This window comes from Leptodactylus fuscus, chromosome 6 (assembly GCF_031893055.1).
Source record: "Leptodactylus fuscus isolate aLepFus1 chromosome 6, aLepFus1.hap2, whole genome shotgun sequence".
Lineage (NCBI taxonomy): Eukaryota > Metazoa > Chordata > Amphibia > Anura > Leptodactylidae > Leptodactylus > Leptodactylus fuscus.
In genome coordinates this window covers 57,173,239-57,194,417 of record NC_134270.1, presented here as the reverse complement: position 1 = coordinate 57,194,417, position 21,179 = coordinate 57,173,239, and the positions used below count along the sequence as shown (strand labels likewise).

Below are 21,179 nucleotides of genomic sequence, written 5' to 3'. Positions count from 1 at the left end.
AGAAGTTTGTGAGTTCCCAACAGCCAGTTGGTCAGCAGCAAGTCAAACATCAATTATGTGGGCTAAGCACAAAAGCAGGCAAATCTGGGCCAAAATAGAGGAGGAAAGGGAAACATAAATGCTGATGGTTGGGAGGAGTGCAGGGGGTCCCAAAATTAGCTTTAGTACCAGAGCCCATAAGCCTTTAGTTACGCCCGTGTGTGACATTTATTCAATGAAAAAGCACCATAAATGCAAACCCTTTTATCATCTATATTTATAAGGACAATTAAGTTGCATTAAATCATGATGAAGATCCTTTCTCAGCCCTGTGTATAATAGTACACATTAGCCATGGCTTCCAGAGAGGGTCTGTGTGTTTGAATGAATTATGTAGGGTAATAATTTTTATATGTAGCATGAACTACAGCTTAGAAAGCTCAAATTATCTCCTATGTTTTAACTAGTCATATCTCTGGTTGTTTTATAGCTAGTGATAGCAGTATAAAACTGGAGATAAAGCAATGTGAAGTGACCATCCCCTGTTTTACAAATGTTACAGCTCGGTTAGAGGGTGGTTAGGGAGAGTTTTAGAGTCTGTTTTCTATTACAAGAAAGTTAGAATTATGTATGTTACAAAAATGTTGACCAAATACCCCTGTAAGGGAATTGCAATAGGAGCAATTCCCCAAATGCTACTGCTGAACCCTGGGAGAAGGGGCACAACAAGACAGCCCTAAGATGAACCCACCACTGCCCCTACCTGCTTGCCTCACTGCCCTAGGTGGCAGAGGACAACTGGTCGACAAGCCTTTCCTATATAAGTGACAACACAGAACGCAGACAAGACGAACAACAACAAAGGGAGGTCAGCTAGCCAAAGGTTCGGTAACAGTCAAGCAATGCAGTACAAAATTGTAATCAAAGAGAGTAGTCACAAGGAAAGCTAAGGGTCAGATATCAGTAATACAATAGAAGCAGAAAGAGGAGCTTAACACGGACAGAGTCTAAGGGCAGAGTGACAATAGCTAGCAAGCCAAAGACTCGCACTAGGCTTGCTTGGAAGACAGGCTGTCAATCACACAGGCAAGGCTAGAATTAACTATTTGATGAACATAGGGAAACAAGCAAAGAATCAGACTGAACTCGACATTACAACCCCTCAATACAATAGCAAAAAAAGCAAACAAAAAAAGAATGAGACTGACACTTTAAAATGTATTGCACATTGTTATGTAAGCTTATGGTTATACATGGCTTTCAGATATGATTTACGTGTTTTGTTTTGTTTTCTGCTCAGGTCTCTGTTGTCTTTTTGGAATACTTGCACAGACAGTGATCGAAAGCATATCAGAGGAGAATGCGACACTGCCCTGTCAGCACAGGCTGGGGCTGTTGGGAAACAATCTGGACATTGAATGGCTTTCAAATTATTCAAATCACGGACAGAAAGTGGTGAGGTTTTACCATATATATTATTTGTTTCAGAATTGTAGGAAAATAGTAGCACTATACTGTCTGATGCCCAACAATATATCATCCCAGATAGTGAAAAGTCTATTTACTGTGGCTTCTGGGAACAGGAATCTGGGAAGATGTTATTATTCATAAATGGTTTATATCAAAGCGATACTGTGACAGTCATTGACGCACATTCAAAATTTACTATTGCTGGTGCTGTCACCCATGTCTTTTCCCTGTACCCAAGTCTAGCAGCTGTCACCCATGTCTATTTTCTGTTTCTCCAAAACACTGCAGAGCTAATGCTATGTACCTTACATGACATTACATGCACCGCAAACTGCTAATGGGGATGGCTACAAGGGTGTAGTGACGGTCAGAGAAATATGGACAATATATGATAGAGGGAGCTATAAGGAGTAGACTATGTGAGAAGTAGAGGAGGAGCAAGGAGGTATTGTAATATCACAGAATAAGGGGCAGGACTCTAATGAATCTGAGGTCACATAGTAGATCTGAATAGACTCTGCAGCAGCAGATTTACACAACAACCCATGCACAAAAAAAGAGGTCACTCTGTGATTATGCGTCCTATTGAAGAAGGTGAAAGCAGGATGAGGAAATGAATTGTTAGTAGACAAATATTAATATTTAGAGAATAGTCTTTCAAACAATATAATGTGAAAAATAATCGCCAGAGTGTCCCTTTAACTTTGTTTTGACCTTCCAGATACTCAGCTACAGTGGAGGTCAAGTCTATGAAAATAAAGAACTTAAAGGCCGGTACAGCTTTATTTCAGACTTCTTAGCTGGAGATGCTTCCATATTTATCAGAGCTTTGGAGCCCAGTGATGCTGGATTGTACACCTGCAAAGTGAAGAATGCTGGCCAATATGAATGGAGTTATATCATCTTAAAGATATTAGGTTAGTACATGAAATAGAATGTGTTTCATTGTAAACATGGAGGTAAGCTGATCTGACAATTGTAGTCACTAGCAGCATGCAAAGCCCATGATGGCTATTTCATCCTCAGTATGTAGTTTTATACAGTCATGCCACATCAAAAATACAAAACTATTCCATCAATTCCAAATGCACTGTCCTTAAAATGGTATAGTTAGCAGTAGAAACATATACAGTCCTATGAAAAAGTTTGGGCACCCCTATTAATCTTAAAGGGGTTGTCCCACGTCGCATACTCACCAGTCTTCGTTTCTTTGAAATCTTCTGTCTTCTGGCTTTGTTTCGTCATTGGTGGGCAGGGCCACATATGCAAAGCCAAGCGGCGAGATGCCGCCGGCCCTGCGTGCGAGCTCATAGACCAGTCTAGCCTTCACAATGCAAATACAGACCCGACAGGGTGCCGGGTCTGTATTCGCATTGTGAAGGCTAGACTGGTCTATGAGAGTGCACGCAGGGCCAGCGGCATCTCGCCGCTTGGCTTTGCATATGTGACCCCGGAGCGGAATAACAGCATCTCTTCTGCCGCTGCTTGCTTCATGCAGGGCAGAAGCATAGCGATGTTGCTGGCTTCACCTGTGCCGGCGTCTAACTGTCCCCGGCGTCCACCTCTCTATTACAGCGCATGCTGGGGACAGTTAGACGCTGGCACAGGTGAAGCCAGCAACATCGCTATGCTTCTGCCCTGCATGAAGCCAGCAGCGGCAGAAGCCAGCAGCGGGCTGTTCATGCTCGGCGACCATCAAACTTAACTGAACTTGAATTGTTTTGTAAAGAGGAATGGTCCAAAATACCTTCATCCAGGAACTGATTAAAAGCTACAGGAAGCGACTAGAGGCAAAAGGAGAATAGAGAGACACCGAGCACACTTATAGTGTAGATGGTCTATTATAAATATATAGATGAATTATCTGGTGTTTATGAAAAGAACTCAGGACCTGGTGGCCTCTCACCTGATCGGGTTGTGACTCCGTTCACAACTCTGTTTTCAGCAATATTAGGCTTCGTCAGAGTGAGAGTGGCAGCACGTCTCTATAACACTGGTCAAAAACCAGGAGGATGCACCAATGGAAGAACAAAAGGACGGCGCTCTCAGGTCCAAAGGAATTTATTCAAAAAGAAGATTGCACAACGCAAAAACAGTTGCCGCGTTTCGGGTCGGAACCCTTTATCAAGTGCGTAACAGTTTTGACAGGTTTGCAGCCTAATGGAGTGAGAGCAGCCCTGAAGTGGATGGTGTTTTTGCTGTATTTGGAGATACACGGTTGGCCTATACTAGGCACTACGCCACCATTGTCCCATCAGAATTACGTGTCAGGAATCACGAAAAAATCTGCTTACAATTAGAGGGAGCGGAAGGAGAGAGCAAAGTCAGAATATTTCTAAATCTAGATGACAAGAACACCACGCTCATAGACAAGAACGTCCAGCAACTCGATATATTCACCTGCCTCAGTGTCCAGGTTCCCATTCCTGAGAAAGATGAAGCCATCGGCGTGCTAACGCTCACTATCGAAAGTTCAGGAGTATCAGTAACCAACACTACTAAAGTTCTCGTAAAGAAGAAGGCATCCAAAATTCTAGTCCAGACTGATAAAGCTGTGTATAAACCAGGGCAAACTGTTACGCACTTGATAAAGGGTTCCGACCCGAAACGCGGCAACTGTTTTTGCGTTGTGCAATCTTCTTTTTGAATAAATTCCTTTGGACCTGAGAGCGCCGTCCTTTTGTTCTTCCATAGAGGCAAAAGGAGGATCTACTAAATATTAATGTCACTTTTCTGTTGAGGTGCCCATAATTTTGCACAGGTCAAATTATGGTTTAACGCATATTGCACATTTTCTTAGTACAATAAACCTCATTTCAATCCTGAAATATTACTGTGTCCATCAGTTATTAGATATATCAAACTGAAATAGCTGTTGCAAACACCAAAATATTTAGAACTAAAAATGATTAAGATTAATAGGGGTGCCCAAACTTTTTCATAGGACTGTATGTGATATTGTGTGATATAATATAAGCTTGAAATCCTAGTTCAGGTGCAGTGCATTCACACCAGCAGTATACATATTATAGTTGTGTACCTGTACTGTAAGATTGTTCTCGAGCATTTAAAGGGTATCCAGCAGGAAAATTACCGTACATTTGAACAGAAAAAAAAAACATAAAAGAATCAGAACTAACCTCACGGATCCCCCGCTGCTCCCCATTTATCCCTACTATATGGTCCTGGCGGCAGGAAATGTCTATTCAGTCAATAAGTGGCTGCAGTGGTGTCCCATCTCAGTCAGCGGCTGAGCAGGCATTTTCTGCATGACCAGATGAGACCATGAACAAAGACTGGAATGGACCTTCCATCCTCTTCCCTGAACAAGCCTTTATTTTTATATTATTTAATAATTACCATTAGGATTACAGTCCTGTGGGAGAAAGTCCTTTCCTTTAGACCCCTCTGACGAGAAGTTAAATGGGACAGACTGCAGAGATAGCGGAACAGAACTTTAGTTTTGCTATCAACCCCCTTCTCCATAAATCAGACAGTGTTCTTCCTCCTTAATTGTAACCTATGGTAATCTGTTGGGTTTTTTTTTCAAAAAACCAAGGAGTTGATGAGGATTTGCTCATCTAATTACTTCTTTGTGCCTAATTAGGATATTTATAGATGTTACAAACCAGACCTTTACTTGCGCCTGGATCATGGCATCAAAGAAGTTGCACGAATCATCTGTACCATTTACATTGAGAGATAACAGACACCGTCCAAGCATTTACATTTTACACAGTCACTATATTGTCTATTCCCTACCTCAGGCCCGGTTCACTTCTGCATTTGGGCCATTCCATTCCACTCTCCGCATGAAATATGTGGAGAGAAAAGTTCTCTCTGCATGTTTCTTGCAGAAACCACACGGACCCATTTATAGTCTATGAGGTCCGCGGGTTTCCTTAGGTAACTGCTTTTTTATGCAGATAGGTTTCCATTTGGAGAGTCCGCTTGGAGACCCAAAACCCGATCGCAGATGTGAACCGGGCCTCAGGGTGAAATATGTGGACTGCTTCTATACAAGTACCCTTTACAATTATAATGATAGTTAATACACAAATAAATGGAAAACACCTACTCTCTCACCGACTGTTGCCATAAATGATTGTAAATGCTTTAATACAAAAAGGTTCAGTGCTTACGGGAGGAGACAAAAATATTAAATAAAAATGACATAAACAGTTACAAAATAAAAGGGAGAAAAGAGGAGGACCAGAGCAACGGACAGTCAGACAGCTAAAATAGCGGTTATATATGGAGCCTGTTTATAATGGGGTCTATCAGGTGCCCATTGTTTTTAAACTGAAAGTAGTGAATAAAAAACCTTGTATGCAAGAATTTTTCCTCTGCCAATATAAGATGGACATTGTAATGGATTCTCCAACAGAGTCTCTGATGTAAATGTGAACATAACCTTACAAGCTGCAGTGCTTCTGGGCCCCTGGGGTTTGGAAGAAAACATATATTGCTATAGGTATATGCCACAGCTCATATTTGACTGATCCGTGTGACACTGAGGTGATCGGGTGTCAGAGCTGCCCTTATAGTTTATTATACTAATCTTTTGTCCTTTGACTGGACAGTAGATTAATAATGGGGCAAGTCCCAAGAAAATTAGTCTGTGCCTCTTTTTTATTTCATTCCCCCTGTATAGGATGGGGGTTGTTCAGCTCTGCAATATTTATCTGGCTATTCTTTGAAACTTGGTATAAGCCAGACTCGGGAGTCAAAACTTACACTCTCTACTGATTCCATTCACCATGCTGCCATAAACTATCCCCTGGGCAGTTCTCATACAGAAACAAATTTACCACATATACACATATTAAAAAATTAAAATTTTCCTGGCCAGTATACACATTTTGGGAAATTCATTACAGTATTGTTTTCTGTCTGTTCTATCTGACTCTCAAAGGCGTACTCCCATCTCAAGGATCCTCTGTATGCTGCTAGCTTATGTAAATTCAATAGTTTTCCTAAAAACATTGCTTTAGCAATGCTACTTTGTTTGCCTGCTAAATGAAATTATTCCTCCCATTGTTTACACTTTGTTGTCAAGGTTCCCGGCCTGTATCTGATCTTAGGTTGGATGACGTGTCTCACTCACTGCTCCCTGACGGGTGCTTTCACACGGAGTTTACGCTCCTCTCATTCAGACACATAAACACGTGTCAAAGTGACTGCTTAAAACACAATCCCATAGATTTCAATGCGTGCCGGTCTTACGCACGCTACACATTGAAATCAATGGGTTTAAAAGCCTCCCATTGATTTCAATGTGTAGCGCACATGAGACCGGCACACATTGAAGTCTATGGCATTCTGTTTTACAGCGGTGACTTTGACACGTGTTTACGTGCCTGAATGAGCGGAGCGTAAACTCTGTGTGAAAGCACCCTGAAGCTGTTATTTACTGCTCTTCTGTCCAGGTCAGCTAATTGCAGTTTGCTAATACATTCTTGGACAGTATCTGTTATCTCTCTATGTAAACACAAAGATAACATGTAAATGTTCTCCAACCCTGTGTAATGTAATATACATTTACTGTACATATTATTTGATCTGCATTTATATTAAATTTACAGTAATCATAATAAATTAGGTACTTAATAGTGTCCTGTCCATCAAACAGTCAAATCCTACGTACCTGCTTGTTGAAGAATATAGGAAGTGAGAAGAAGAGACAGCAGGCAAACTGCTGAGAGTGGAAGATAGGAAACCCCTTAAAATATGATACAAAATACATTATTAGTCAGCATGCAGATAAATTTTGTTACATTTTCTTGCAGTGAAGCCTTCAGAGCCTAATTGTTGGATAGAAGGAGAACAAATAGCGGGAAGAAATGTCACACTGCACTGCAAGTCAGACATTGGTTCACAGCCCATAGAATACCAGTGGCAGCGTATAAAACATCAGGAACACTCAGGATATTCACCTATGCGGAACGGTGAGGATGTTACATATTTTGTGTTTCTACTGTAACATTACTTGTATGTGAATATTGTGTGGAGGTATGAAAAATGTGATTCATGACCATACCTGGACTGTTAGCGTCATTTATCCACCTCAAAAAATGTTATGTCTGTTTTAGGGAAAAAGGAAAGAAAATCTTTGCATTTGTATATAATGGGTCAACATATTGACTAGTCAGTTCTAGCCTGGGATCACCCACCTGATAGTAGAACGCCTACTTAGCATACTGGGTGTTAAATCTAACTAAAGTGATTGCTCAGGAAGAGTGGGAGCTAGAAAAAAATTAAACTGTGTCAGAATCAGTGGAGCGGTGACTATTGAAACATGGAGGTGGTGAGAAGGATGGAAAACTATTATTGATCTCCTAGCAGCATTATGTATTTTGGTTCGTAATGTGGAACGTAGACACCGCGGGAGCTTTTGCGGGCCGTATACGCTCCCATTGTTTTCAATGGGAGCCAGTACCGTATATGCGGCGCTATTTTGCGGCCGTGATTTTGCAGCGGGGCAAAATAGCGCTGCGTATACGGTCCCGGCTCCCATTGAAAACAATGGGAGCGTATACGGCCCGCAAAAGCTCCCGCGGCGTCTACGTTCCACATTACGAACCAAAATCGTGTGAACCCGGCCTTACGATTTTCACTTGTGACAGCTTTACTTTTATTTCTCATGTTAAAGGGGTTATCCAGCTTCTAAAAATTATCTGCAAATACATCCATTGCAGTGCTAAATACTCACTGTTCCCCTGCGCTTGCTTTGCTTAGCTTTATACTACTTGCTGCTCCTTATATCACTGTTATTTACATGTAGTGAAACTGAAAAAAACTACATCTCCTATGATTCATCTGCCTGCTCTCACTCTCTATGTACACGTCCCTTGAATCAATCATTCCCACATTTTAGGTCATGTGCTGCTGTAACATTTCATTTGCTGGCTGAACTGCTCACAGGGAGGGTTAAGTGGGCCTGCAAACTAAACATCACAGCTGAGGTCAATAACTTAATAAAATAAATCAGATACAAGGCACTGAATTTAAACAGGATATATATTAGGAAGTGTTTTGTATTGATGCATCCTGTTATTTGGCCAAAAAACTAGAGAACCCCTTTAAATTTGTTCTGCACAGTTCCTATAATACATCTTATTACCCTCAACAAATTCATATGGGCTGGATTGTATTACACATTTATGTAATATACATTAGCATGTATTCTCAAACAATAACAAAATATTTATCAACACAAACTGCAATAAAAAGAATTTTAATTAGTTTAAAGCATACAAACAAAAAAAGTTGAAGCCGTCCAGCAGCTATGACGAAGGAAAAACTTGAATATATTCAGTGATTTTGCAGTCCACATTTAGGACTTTTTTTTAGACCTAATGGTGGACTAAAGGATCGCTGAATATGGGAAAATAAACCCTTTTTTACTAAAACTGCTGGATTGCTGCAACCTTTTTTGTGTGGATGTCTACAAGCTTTGGATCAGGGTTTCATTTGCTTTTACCCGTTGAATAAACAATTGATCCTAGACGTTTCTATGGTACTAAGTTCCTCCAGTTACAGGCAACTTTTCAAATGAATAGTGCGTTTAAGTATAAGACGCTTTGCAATATATCTTACTAAGCAGATGTTTCCTTCTCCACTTATTAAGCTTTCCTCCTGATCCTTATCTTCAATCTGACTGCTTGTTTATATTATATTCATCTCTGTATTTGGCCTCACACACAACTCTATGGAGCAGAAAGAGGCTGAGCAGAATTCGCAGGGCTGGATAATTGATTTTTTTGCCTCATTCTGTGTATTATCAGCTTCTTATCTGCAATGTAGCAGCGTTAAAAAGAAAGATATAGCAGAATTTAACAACAGCAATTATTTGAGTATCTTTTCTATTCCCTTCCTCTCTTCATCGACTAATATAGAGAAAGTAACTGCCTGAAAAGTAATATTATAAGATAATTATAAGTATAAGAAATATTCAGCATGGCTAGACTTCTTTTGGCATACAAAGCTCTGTTTTTGGCCGCCACCAATCGATGGTCATGGCATGTTCATGGCCAAAATTGGCTATTTCATCAAAATGTCTAATGTGTATAGTCAGTTCAGGGGTAGGGAACGTACGGCTCTCCAGCTGTTGCAAAACTACAACTCCCAGCATGCATACTGGCTCTGCTGTTCTTGGAACTCCCATGGAAGTGAATGGAGCATGCTGGGAGTTGTAGTTTCACAGCAGCTGGAGAGCCGAAGGTTCCCTACCCCTGAGTCAGCTTGACACTAGTAACATATAGATGATGTCTTGCACAATTACCATGTGCATATTGCTAAGCCTAATTTCATAATGCTTCATGTACATTTCCCTTTCCTTGTACCATAGAATTTACTCAGAAACTGTTATTGCAAAATGTCAGTACAGCAGACAATGGTTCATACAGCTGCACTGTATCCAATAAAGCTGGAAAACGGATGTGTCATTTACACTTGACAGTACAAAGTAAGTAGAAATTTCCTACTTCCCAGAAAGTTTATTATAATAACAATAAGAACTAGAGAAATGCAATAGCTTATGGCACCAATTATTACACATAACCTGTCACCAGGTTTGGGGTTCCTAAGCCAACAGCGTATCCTTATGCGTCCCAGACTCGTATTAAACTTATAAAGCGACAGATGAATATGTAAGTACCAGATTTGGGGCCCTAAACCCCAACAGTATTAATGACATGCTGATATTTTAAAAGCCTCAAACCTGGTGCAAGGTTCATTTTTTCCCTTTAGGCTAAACCCCCACGTTGCTGAAAGTAGTGGGAAAAAAATGCATTTTTACCATACCAGAAAAGTGAATGAGATTCTGGCTTATCCCATCCACACATTGCAGAGAAAAAAATGCCTTGGAAAAGCTGCCTTTTCCCTGTAGGTTTAATAAGGGAAGAAAATCCGCAAAGAAAAACTTAGCAAAAATTAAATGAAAAATGCTGCGTAAAAAACCATGGGCTTTAGCCTTAAGTAGTTTGGTCATTTAGGCCCCCTGCAGACGACCATATGAACGGTCAGTGTACTATCTGGGTTTTTCCTGGCTAGCACACTAACTCATTCATTTCTATGGGCCCGTACACATGACCGTGAATTCCACAGTCCTGTGTGTGGTCCAACAGTCCGGGACGAAAAGTATAGAACAGGTCCTATTCCTGCAGCCCTGTTTCCGCAGCTCCTATTCATTAATAGCCAGGAGGCTACTGATTGGATTCCTGGCTGCCCATGTAACCATTCAGAACCTTGCAATTTCACATAGATGGTTGGCGGGTGGGGCGAGTATATGAAAGACTGAGCGTTCCTGACCCCTAACCACTTTATCTTTCATGGAAACTATTGATCATGGCACCTGAGGGTTTAAGCTGCCGGAGTCAGAACAATTTCGGACCCCAGCAGCTAGTTCTAAGTCAAGGCTGTATAATACTATGCAATGTAGCAGGCCGGGCTCCTGTGTCTCCTATAGCTGTGTGCTGTACTATTATTATCAGAGCGACGTAATAGTACGGCACTGAGTGGGAAAGGATTAACAATGTTGTGTGTATTAGTAACCAATGTTAATAAGCTGGTGGGGGTGGTTGCTATGTGTTGCTATATATATTATGAATATAATTGTGACGATTATAATACTCTGCTGTGTGTTCTGTTTCCAAAATTCTGTTTTGCAGCTCCAACCAATGTGGTGTTCCTGGCAGGGGTTACTTGTGGCTCTGTAGGTGGGGTGCTATTTCTAGTTCTTATCTGCTGGTACTTCTTTCGAAAGAAAGAGCAAAAGAAACAGGAAGAAGATGAGTTCCTGAATGAAATTAGGTAATGCGGGGGGAGAGACTGATACACAATCTCTTGTATTCAGACTGCAAAGAACATAAAATTGTTCCACTATAGATGCCGCAACTTTTCTTGTATTATTAACTACAGAGAACGCCAGTGCATGCTGAGAATAATTAGTTGTGCAACAACTGAAGAACCACAGGTTGGAGGCCATCATTCTAGATCATGATGTCCATTAAAAGATTATGCCACCAAAAATATTTATCCACCATAGAGGATAAATAGGTGATTGGTGAGGGTACGACTACTGAGACCTCTGAGTTCCCCCCTTGTGGATTCCGCCTGACCACAGCCAGGTTGAATGTAGACATGCTCGTTCAGGACAGGATGTATCCTTGCTCCCATTCACTTGAGTTGGAGTGCCAAAGATAGCTGAGTACTGTACTTTGGAGTATAAATATAGAGGATAAATACTTTTTGTGGTATAGTTCCTGTAACTTTATCTTTCGGGCTTGACTTTGTTACAGGGAGGATGCAGAAGCACCTAAAGCTCGCCTAATGAAACCTGGATCATCTTCATCAGGCTCTAGAAGCTCTCGCTCAGGGTCTTCATCTACTCGGTCTACAACCAACAGTGCCTCTCGTAGCCAACGAACGCTCTCAACGCAGGAAGCTTCTCATGGTGACTCAAGGCATCACTGCCTGGAGCAGATATAATGCAGAAGCAAAGATGGGTTATTTAAGAAGTAAGATCTTATAAAAGAATGTATAAGCGTCCTTTGTGCCACCAGGTTAAAGACACTGGGCTTCCTGCCTGGACGAATTTGCTAAAAGGACTTATTCACGTAAAAATCTTTAGAGACTGTATATTTGGTTTATTCACCAGTAGAGAATTTGCACCTTTTCAATAAACAGACATCAAAGTGAACTGAAGACACTATTATAATTTCTAATCAAACAGGTAAATGAAATTATATGAAGGACCTGAACTCTAAAAGGGAATGTGAATTAAAAGGTTCTGCAGATTGTAAAGGTTTCATTTTAAGAACCATTCGGGGAACGAAGACGTTTCGTTAATTATGATGAACTATGTAGCAATGTGATTTGCTTTTGTAAGGGAAAACTTCCAAATACTTTATGTTGAAGGTTCGAGATAATGTCTGACGAAATAGTTGTTCTATGAGGGAGATATTTTTTTATATTGTTATCGTTTTGACTGTGTGAAATTCAATGTTCTGTACAGCAGAAAGCTAACTGGGTTGTTCTGCTAATCGATATTTCCAATGTGGCTAAAGCTGCCCATACATGAGATATAAAAAGTGGCTATTTCAGCCAATTATCATTTATAGAATTAAAGGCCCCTTTACATTTCCCTATTACTGGGCCAAATTTCCGAAACTACAGTTCTTAGGACGGCCAGGTTATTGGTCTGTGTAAATGCATAAGACCACCCAATAAGTGGGCTCATTTGTTAGGTGATGTCATATTGAACATAAGAGGCGCTACCCTGTCACTTCACGTAACCAGAGTGATACACCCCCAGACAATACACACTATATGGGGTCGTACAATTTGGTTATCCCCATACAGTAGCGATAGTCTGATACATTTCAATGCCACAAAGGAGTAGGCAAAGACTAGGAACAAAGGCTCTTAGAAAGTCGGTACCTGAGCATTACCTCTATTAAGGCCCATGTAAATCAGCCTTATCAATAACCATTTGTTATGGATAATGGCAAACCTTTGTCTGATAAAAATATGGTCAGGTTGAAAGTTTTGGCCATTGGCTGTTGAAACTTGAGTGACTGACCAGGCATTTCCCACTAGGCACAAACCCTAGAAATTCAATTTTATTCCCTGGTCGATCAGCTTAGTCTGGATGTTACGGTACTCGTGTAATTGTTCATAAAAGTGATACTGATCATTGCCTGGTGCGCGGCTAGCTGACGGGTGTTATATTGATGAAACTGATAAAAACTGTATCTGTGGTTTTATCATGACTTGACATCATTTTGCATTGCAGTAATTTGCTTCTCAGTTCGTAGAGGATACTTTACATGTCTCCTCAGACAGCATGGTCAAGTGCCACATCACAAAACTTCATCAAGTCACTGTAAAACTCCATATGGCTTCACAGATGCCGTTTAAGGCTAAGGTCACACAGGACAGGTCTGCTGCGGGACTTCTCAACAGTTGGTCTATGTTTGTAATGCAAAATTTGGGGAAAAAAAAAAAAAGAGTCCAAACCCGCAGCAATAATTGACACTTTGCACAGTTGGTTTTTACTCTGCAGTCTATAGATGGTATTTGTTAAATCCCATCCACTGCATCAATACTGTACATTGCAGCTGGTTAGGCGCCATCCATTCTGCTGCGAACTTGTCATGTGTGTCCCTGGTCTAAGGCACTTTCCAATGACACCTCCACTGCAATGTCTGTTAGTGTTAGCTATTTCTCTTTATAGATCCATTATGTGCTGTAGTGGATAGTGCTTCTACCACCCACATACATTAGCAGTAGCCAAATACTCATTATACAGCCTTCTAAGAACCAGTGACAGTATCCATTTCCCTTGTGCCTCAGCAATGTCACCGAGTCCCTGTAAATTAAAAGCATTCTCATGAAGACCATGCTGTGACAAATGTTGGCACTTCCTATAGCAGTAATTCATTCTGCAAAGTGGCTACCTCTGCTGTGTGCAGAAAGTGCTGTGGACAACTCTGTTTTAGCTCTCGTCCTACTTGTGCTGCTATGATTATAGTAAGAGTCCTTGTCAGATGTCTTCTTCCTATCAAGACAAGATCTAGTAGACTAAATGGAGGAAGTCCGAGTATAAGAAAACCAAGCCAAGCCACTGCAATAAGTAAACCGTATAATCTACAGCAAAAGCTAAAGGGCTTACTTCTCTCATCAGGTCTGAAACAGGTACAAATTCAGGCTCCCCCATGCTATAGGCCTCAATATGTGGACTTGGAATAAATCTATATAAGATCCATTTGCAGATAGTAATTTTGATATGACCTTATGAACCTTATTGCTACTAATGTAAGATGATTATTACTTTTACCAACATGTTAGTACATTCCATCATAGTAGTAAGAGGACATCCATGTACATGTAAACTAGAGTATAGCTCACAAACAGGTATAGTCAATTCCATGCACAAACTATTAGGGTGCTATTACACATTGCATACAAAAATATCAAAAAATCATTTTCTGAATATGCTCATGATCAGTCATACTGTATAATAACTGTATTTATATATGCATTTCTGCTGCATGTGTAATGGCACCCTTAGGGTATGTTCACACATGGCATATACATTGTGTAGATTTTTTCATTGTGTAATTGTGTGTAGAAGATTTACAGCGTATTACAGTACAAGCAAAATAGATTTGTCTATAAATTGAACTGTGGTGTGAATTTTACTGGTTTTAAAGCTATGTCCTCACAATGCGGAAAAACTGCTTTTTCTGTTGTAGATTTTGTTGTGGGTTTATTTTTGAGCCAAAGCCAGGAGTGAATTTAGCAGAAGCTTCCTTTATATTTCCCATTCCTTTTTTACCCACCGCTGGGTTTGGCTCAAAAAATGCAGCAAAATCTATAACAAAAAAAGGAATATTTCTGCAACGTGGGACCTTAGTCTATGGGCCAGAAACGCCGCGATTTGCAGGTAAAATCACGGCGTTATACAATACTTGTAAAGTGGATGGGATTCATACGAATCCCATCCCCAGTTTGCGGAAAAAATTGCAGCATGTCCGTAGGGATAATTGACATGCTGCGATTTCCAAAACAGTTTTGGAAATCACGGCATTTCCGCTGCTGTATTTTTCTACAATGTGTAGATGGGATTCACTAGATTCCCATCCACTTTGCTGCGGTTTTACGCCATTTGAGTCGCCGTTTCAAGATAAAAAGAAAAAACGTAGTTAAAAATGCCTGCAAAACAGGCAAAAGCCAGACTGTTTGTTGCATTTTTTGCCACTGTGCAAACGCTGTGGATTTTCTCCTGTGATAAATTCCTCGAGTATCAAGCAAGTGAGAACATACCCTTATCTATCATGAACGAGATATTGAGTTTTAATATCATTAATCCTAAATAATTACTGTTAATCGTTGTCGTCCTTCTTACAGTTCTATGAATCCTTGTAAGATTTCATGGGCCTCAGACATAGTAGGTTGGAGATGGGACTTTGTACAGGTACTGTGGACATGTTTACATATGCAGCTTATTTATGGCTGCTTGATGTTCTTTTATATGGTAACAGCCGGTTATCAGCCATTATTTTAGACAAGGTTATCTATCCAGCCTACACAACAGCTAAATATAAAGATCAGAATATTCCGTTGTTTTTGCAAAAGCGCTATAAAAAGCCATATGTATCAGGCAGTGTTGAACCATTCGGTTTCAATTCAATGAATAGATATATATATATTGTGGATCGTTTTTAAAATTTTTGCTACAAAAATATATAAAAGTCAGAACCCAGTGTATTTGTGTAAACTGTAAAGAAATAGCTCAGAGTGATATAGGGTTTACCTTCCTATTTTATCAAATGATGAATCTGTACCAGTTCTCTTATCTAACAGTATTTTTTTTAGTAGAGAATGAGTCAAGGACCGTTTATGGCCTATATAATACTGTACTTCACGCTACTCATGATTTATTGGAACAAAGCAATTGTACTTCAATGTATGTTATAGTTCATGATTTCACATAATACCGCATAGTATGTCACGTGATATTGCCAACACTGTGTAATTCAGAGGTGCTTTACCCAATGAAGATCAAGTGCTAAAAACCACATTCAGATTGACCAATTATTTTGCCTATATTTGACCTATATTTTTTATTGTTAGTATAAAGCATAACTAAACTTCCAAATATTTTTTTTTTTTTTTTTTTTAGCGTTTTATCTCAATTTTTTTTTTTCAATACTTTATTAACAAATTTTGGTTCCTTTCTGTGAAATCCTTCATTTTTTTTATTATTTTCCTTGTTTCACTTACTGAAAGCTGAAATCTATACACTGCTTTCACTAGGTATATGGGTGGGCAGGTTCTTGTATAATACAGGGAAGCTGAGGCTGGTGGAGGGGTCAATTGAAACAGATATATTTGGCATTTTAAAATATAGAGCAATGCTTCTGGTGTCACATGAAAGCTTAGAACCACAGCTCTAGGTTTGAAGCTAAGGCTCCATGCAACGAACTGCTGCAAGAAAACACAAAGTCCGTTGAGTTTTCCTCTGTGGACTTTCTGCTTCTATTATACCTATACGGAAAACGCCAGCGTTTCCATAGGTATAATTGGGCAGAAATTTGCTGCAGATTTTTTTTTTTTTTGTAATGTGTGGATGGGATTAGCCAGAATCCCATCCACTTTGCAGGTACTGTAAAACACTGCTTGTTCACAATGTGGGGACCTGGTCTTATAATACCTGAGATATAACTGTTTGAAATGACACCCCCCCCCCCCCCAACCTCAGCTTCCCTGCATTATACAAAAACCTGCACCTCCATACACCTAGTAAAAGCAGTGTATAGATTCAGCTCTCATCAGAGAAACAATAAAGAGGGGCAAACATTCACAGAAGCTAAAATTTGTTAATAACAGGCTTGTGGAGTCAGAATCAGGACCAATTTTAGCTGGCATTAAAAAAAAGTTACTGACTTCAGCTTCAAACTAAAAGGATTAATTATTTTTTATTATATTATACAATTATTGTATTATTAATTGGATGGAGAGTTTGTTACATATTTACTTTCATATGAATTCAATCACTGTCTTTTTAATGAATGAGTCCTGTTCACATCAAATGTAAAGCACCATGGAATTAATGGTGCTATATAAATAAATAATAATAACAATAATAATAATCTGCGTTCGGGATTCCATTTGGGGAGTCCGCTTGGGCCTGGGAAACCTGGGAAAACACACAGACCTCATAGACTATAATGAGGTCCATGTGATTTCAGTTCAGTTTCCAAACGAAACATGCGGAGAGAAAAGTGCTGCTTGCAGCATGATTCGTGCGGAAGCCGGTCGGTAACCACACAGAACCGATTATAGTCTATAAGGTGTGTTTTCCCAGGTAACATCTTTTCTATGCATATAGGATTCCGTTTGGGGGTCCCCAAGCACCGTGGATCCCCCTAATGGAATCCCTAATGCAGATGTGAACCAGGCCTGAGAGAACTAACTATACTGCTTCTGTCTGACCCTGGCTTTCGGCCATTTATGTAGGAGTCAGAGCAGGTTATGGAAAAAAGAGCAGTCTGAGTCACAGCCGGTAGTCTGGCCTACTGACTCCACAGCCCTGGCTAATAAAGTATGTTACAAAATGTATTAATGTCACGAATGCCGACAGAAAATCAACAGTTGTCTGAGTGTCTAGTTATGCTTTCAAATAGTCCTGTGTCATTTAGTGATACAGGATTGGTGCTCGTGTGTGCATTTGTACAGAGGTAGTGGCATGTGGCTGCCACTAGAGGGTGAGAGGGAGCTAAAGTAAAGATGATTTGATAAAGTCTCACTACATGCAATGGAAAACATAACACCATGCCTTTGCCTTGCCCCTTATGTACTGTTCTTGGATGATAATAAAGTAAAAGCTATAAACATTTATTACAAACAACTAGGAAAAATGTTAAGAAAATTTAAATGTTTTTTTTTTTTTTTTTTAATGAGAAAGTTTTTTACTGGTTATACTGATTGGTTTTTTAGTACCATAACTAATTAACTTATTCCCATATGCTCCATTAAGCCAAATACTGCAAATATCATAGGGAAGCCTCTCTTTACCAGTCGCAGCATTAGAGGCCCTGGGAAAATACATGGCCACCCTCAGCAGTTTCCGGTAAAAATAACTGAACTCCAGACATTTCAGCAGCTGGACAGGATTTGTCCGATCAGGGCAAATAACTATGCAAAAACGCAAATGATAATCATCTATAGGCCGTATTCACTGGTGCATTAAACACGTTCGCTACATTTTCTCACCAAGATTTTTGCCCATTTTACCCACTAAACCAATGCCAAGAAAACTGGCTAAAGCACCATTACATAGTTGAGGTTTTAAGAATTTACTTGTAATACAGTCATGAAAAGAATTGTCACAAATGAGCATTAATAATCATTATAAATCACTATATCGTCCCATGATGCATGTCGGCAGAAAGTCAGTAATTTTTGGAGTGACCTCAGGGAAAATCATTTTAATGGAAGATTTTTATTTGCAAACCTAACAAATTTTCTTAATTAAAAAGAATATTGGGTTGTTTCACTGGAATCCTGTCTTAAGACGGGCTTGCACATTCCAGTGAGCGCCCTCTATTGGTTTGCAACAATGAGGCAGCAACTGTCTTCCTAATTACATCATGGAAGGCAGATTTGCATATTCTTCCCATAGTTCCTTGCAAAGTGGAGTGCTAAAGGCTTAACAAGTCTCCACACACCTATATGGTGGTCTCTCCCTAAGGAGTGACAATATCCCCCAAACCCTGTCTAAGCCTCTCACCTATACCAGGTTATAGTCCTCTCTACATCGGGCTGATGAGATCCAACCAGATCGAAACAGCTGTCCTCGATTGAGAGACTATACCTGGTATTAATCCCAGCGTCATTGCTAAACAAAGGCCTCTTGGAAGGTCGGGCATGAGGCTAAAGGGAGCAGCCATTATTGGGTTGTTTCACTGGAATCCTGTCTTAAGACGGGCTTGCACATTCCAGTGAGCGCCCTCTATTGGTTTGCAACAATGAGGCAGCAACTGTCTTCCTAATTACATCATGGAAGGCAGATTTGCATATTCTTCCCATAGTTAAAAAGAATAGAAATACATAATAGGGATAAAGATCTGGTCACTATAGTGCTGTAGACTTTCAACGGTCCTGATGTAATCCAGAGGTTTTGCCAAGATGCTCGGAGAAATATGTCTGTATTATAAGATAAAGATATACTGGCATTGCAAAAACTGGCATGTGTTGAGTATTAAAGCCTTTGTTGTATGTATGACCTGTACCCTAGATAGGCCATCAATGCATCTAGTTACATAGGAGGAGATCTCACATGTATTATTCTACTTTGTATTGATAATTTTTTAAAATTAATTTCAATTGGACACTTCCTAAAACACTAGCATGGGCAATTCTTAATCTTAGACAACTGCCTGTGAACAGTCATACTCCATTGAAATAAATGACAATTATAGAATGACTAAACCGACACCTATTTGTAATCCCAACATTTCATATGGAAATTTACAACTTTTCTGTACTTTGGGCCTCCATAGATTACAAACCCACACCTACCTATCTAAGGGCTATGTACCATAAGCACCAGGTTTACCTTTTAGATTATCCAGGTATGCTCTTACATAAAAAATTCAGGTATATGTATATAGATAACTCCTTTCAGGCTGGTGGAGGCTGACTATACTGTTATTCAATACAATGACTAGTAGGAGGTGTGTACAGATTCACCCTTCCAAAAAAAAAGTTTTACATAATTCCACCTACAAAAAAAATAACATTCAGTTATATGGCTGATAGCAGCAAGTCCGCTTAAAAAGCTGCTAGTTCTTTAACTATGATGTGATGTTTTCTTAATTCCTAGTTGCTATTTCAGCTACTGTTCAGCAGATGGCGCCCTCTCTGTTCACATGAACCCTCGTCATTTTAGCATATGAAGTAACAGAGACATTCTTCAACAAAAAGTTACAGGAAGGAAAGACACCTCCAATGTAGCAACTTCCTTTTCTTGATTATGCATTTACTAGTAGACGTATTTAAACCACCAGCCTTACTTTACCGCACATATCTTAGCTGCGTAACTGGACAACAAAGACATTTAGCCCATGTGACGTAACTGCTTAGATCCTTTCTGCCCCATGGGCTAGCCACAATGTGGGGCTGCCGATATTCATTAAACTGGCACTGTCTTTTCAACAATACTTGCAAAAATTAATAATACAGGCGATTGTGAGAAACTTTGTTATTAGAGAGAAATGCTTCGGTCTGCTTTTATTAGACTTTTTCCCTGCCCCCTCCCTCTGTTAAAGTGAGTTTCACTGTGAAAGTCCCTGCTCTATCCGTCTCGAGATGAAATGCAGGTCACATGACATAGAAAAATCGTCTCTATAGAATTTTATAGAAAGGAGAGGGGAAGACTAAGCAGAAAAGAGGGAGCTAAAATAAGACAAACTGTTTTTAATCTCCCCTAGAGTAATCTATGATCACATTACAGGCTTGTAACCTCTGTATTTGTCATGCATGTTCCTGGGGCTGTTTCTGAGGCCCGGTTCACATCTGCGTTTGGGTTATTCCATTCCCCTCTCTGCATGAAAAATACGGAGAGAAAAGCACTGAAAGCAGCACTTTTTTCTTCACATTTTTCGTGCAGAAACCACACAGACCCCATTATAGTCTATGGGGTCTGCGGGTTTCCTAAGGTAACTGCTTTTTTTTTATGCGGATTTGGTTTCCAGTCGGGGGGTCCCCAAGCGGATTCCCCGAATGGACACCCGAACACAGATGTGAATCAGGCCTGAGTGAGTGACACAGGTAAAGAGCAGATTCTACTCTACTTACTGTGTGTATGGCAGATAGTCTCCAACCACTAGTGTAGCGAGGACCGCAAATGATTACAGATGTAGCCTAAAGAGGGAGGATCTGCTAAAAACTGCAGAATACAAATCATATAATGACCAGAATTGTGTTACTGCTCATGTATATACACATAACAGCTCATCTTGAAAAGTCTAATGGACAAATTGTAAGCTCAAGAGAGACAAAATTCACTTCCACAAAGCTAGTAGCAGGGATTCTCACTTGCCGTTTATAGTGCTGCTGTCCTCTAATGTAGCAAAGAGGCATTTGTCTCATCCTGATGGACTAGAGGCCCAGGGATGGTTGCAATGACCAAGACTTAAGCGCAAACCCACCATCGTTCC

General features: G+C 40.0%; 1 protein-coding gene across 1 annotated transcript in view; it reads left to right on the top strand.

Annotated features, from left to right (window-relative positions):
* The window catches only part of CLMP (CXADR like cell adhesion molecule), a 77,115-nt gene extending 64,397 nt beyond the window's left edge, over nt 1-12,718 (top strand). Inside the window, exons 2-7 of the mRNA XM_075280051.1 lie at nt 1,280-1,434; nt 2,171-2,366; nt 7,239-7,397; nt 9,800-9,916; nt 11,121-11,262; nt 11,751-12,718. Coding sequence (XP_075136152.1) covers nt 1,280-1,434; nt 2,171-2,366; nt 7,239-7,397; nt 9,800-9,916; nt 11,121-11,262; nt 11,751-11,940 — 959 coding nt within the window. The 3' untranslated portion in view covers nt 11,941-12,718. The remainder of the gene's footprint in view (nt 1-1,279; nt 1,435-2,170; nt 2,367-7,238; nt 7,398-9,799; nt 9,917-11,120; nt 11,263-11,750) is intronic.
* Nucleotides 12,719-21,179: the final 8,461 nt, after the last annotated feature.